General features: G+C 34.2%; 1 protein-coding gene across 1 annotated transcript; it reads right to left on the reverse strand.

Moving 5' to 3' along the window:
- Positions 1 to 13: 13 nt before the first annotated feature.
- On the reverse strand, positions 14 to 1,058 carry Tsp_15102 (conserved hypothetical protein; the record flags this gene model as incomplete). The annotated part of the gene is made up of 5 exons (XM_003370415.1): positions 948 to 1,058; positions 712 to 827; positions 541 to 643; positions 285 to 443; positions 14 to 178 (listed from the first exon to the last, which is right to left on the reverse strand). Coding segments are annotated over exons 1-5 (654 nt in total), but the record flags the coding sequence as incomplete, so codon positions are not given.
- Positions 1,059 to 1,180: the final 122 nt, after the last annotated feature.

Raw genomic sequence — 1,180 nt, forward strand, 5'->3', positions numbered from 1 at the left:
GATCTCGATTTACCATATCCATGAAAATGTCAAATTCATCCAGACAACGAAACGGCGTATCAGTGACATTCCAAATTGAAAGTAGAAAGCAAATAGTGACAAAGGAACGTTCACCGCCGCTCAGTGCTCTCAAATCTTTTATTGCTCTTCCATCGAACTGTTGACTGTCATGTCGTACCTGAAAATCAGAATTACTGCCCACTGGTAATTTCCCTAACTGAATCAGCAAAAACGAGAGAAATGGATTTTAGAAATTGAAATCAACCAATTTGCATTATTACAACGTGAATTTTCAAATTTTCTTTTTTGTGACTGAAGATCAGTTCACCAGTAAATTTACGATGCTTCAAAAATTTATCAAACGACCGTTGAACTTTTTGGCTCAATTTATTCTGCAAAAGAATAATATTCTGCTTTTGTTCGTCAGCGCGTTTTTGTATTTCCTGAAAACAAATCGCATCATTTCCAATAAACAAAATGTTAAAATTATTGTAATAGTTGAATTTTGGGTAAAGAGGAGAATATTTTACTTTTTTTTACCTTTGAACAAGCATTCAAACTTTCTAGTTCTTTTTGATATTCATGAAGTTCGTCAGTTCTGTTGTCCAGTTGCTGTTTCAAATCGTCAGCATCACTCAAATATCTAAAAAAAAATAATTCAAGTGTTCACATGATCACTTTTTCTGATCATCGTATAATTGATATGTTTACTCTTCATTAATCGCTATTCGCATTAATAAACTCTTCATCTCTTCGTCAATTTCTTGAAAAGTACGATCTGACTCCACCCGGCAAGAACAAGCGCGTTTAGCACTATCGATCGCAAGCTGCAATTTAAAACAGTTACAGTCAAATTATCTTCATCAGAACAAAAAACAAACAAACAAACAAACAAAGTTATTTCCATTCCAACACAATTATGCAACAACAACAACAACAATGCTTACCATAACTTCATTCTCAGCATCGCTGATCTGTTTCAGTGTTGTTTCAGCTTGGAGATTCAATTTGGCAATCTTTTCGTCTCTTCGTCTTTTTGAGAAGTCACTGCCATGCATTCGTTGTCAATTTCCCTCAGACGCTTCAAAGTATCCTTTAACGTTTTCGAAAGTTTTCAACTTCAGCAAGATGCTCTTTTTCAATTTCTTTCAAATTTCTATATGAAGACGTTCAAACTTTC

The sequence above is a fragment of the Trichinella spiralis genome, assembly GCF_000181795.1.
Source record: "Trichinella spiralis strain ISS 195 chromosome Unknown Scfld786, whole genome shotgun sequence".
NCBI lineage: Eukaryota > Metazoa > Nematoda > Enoplea > Trichinellida > Trichinellidae > Trichinella > Trichinella spiralis.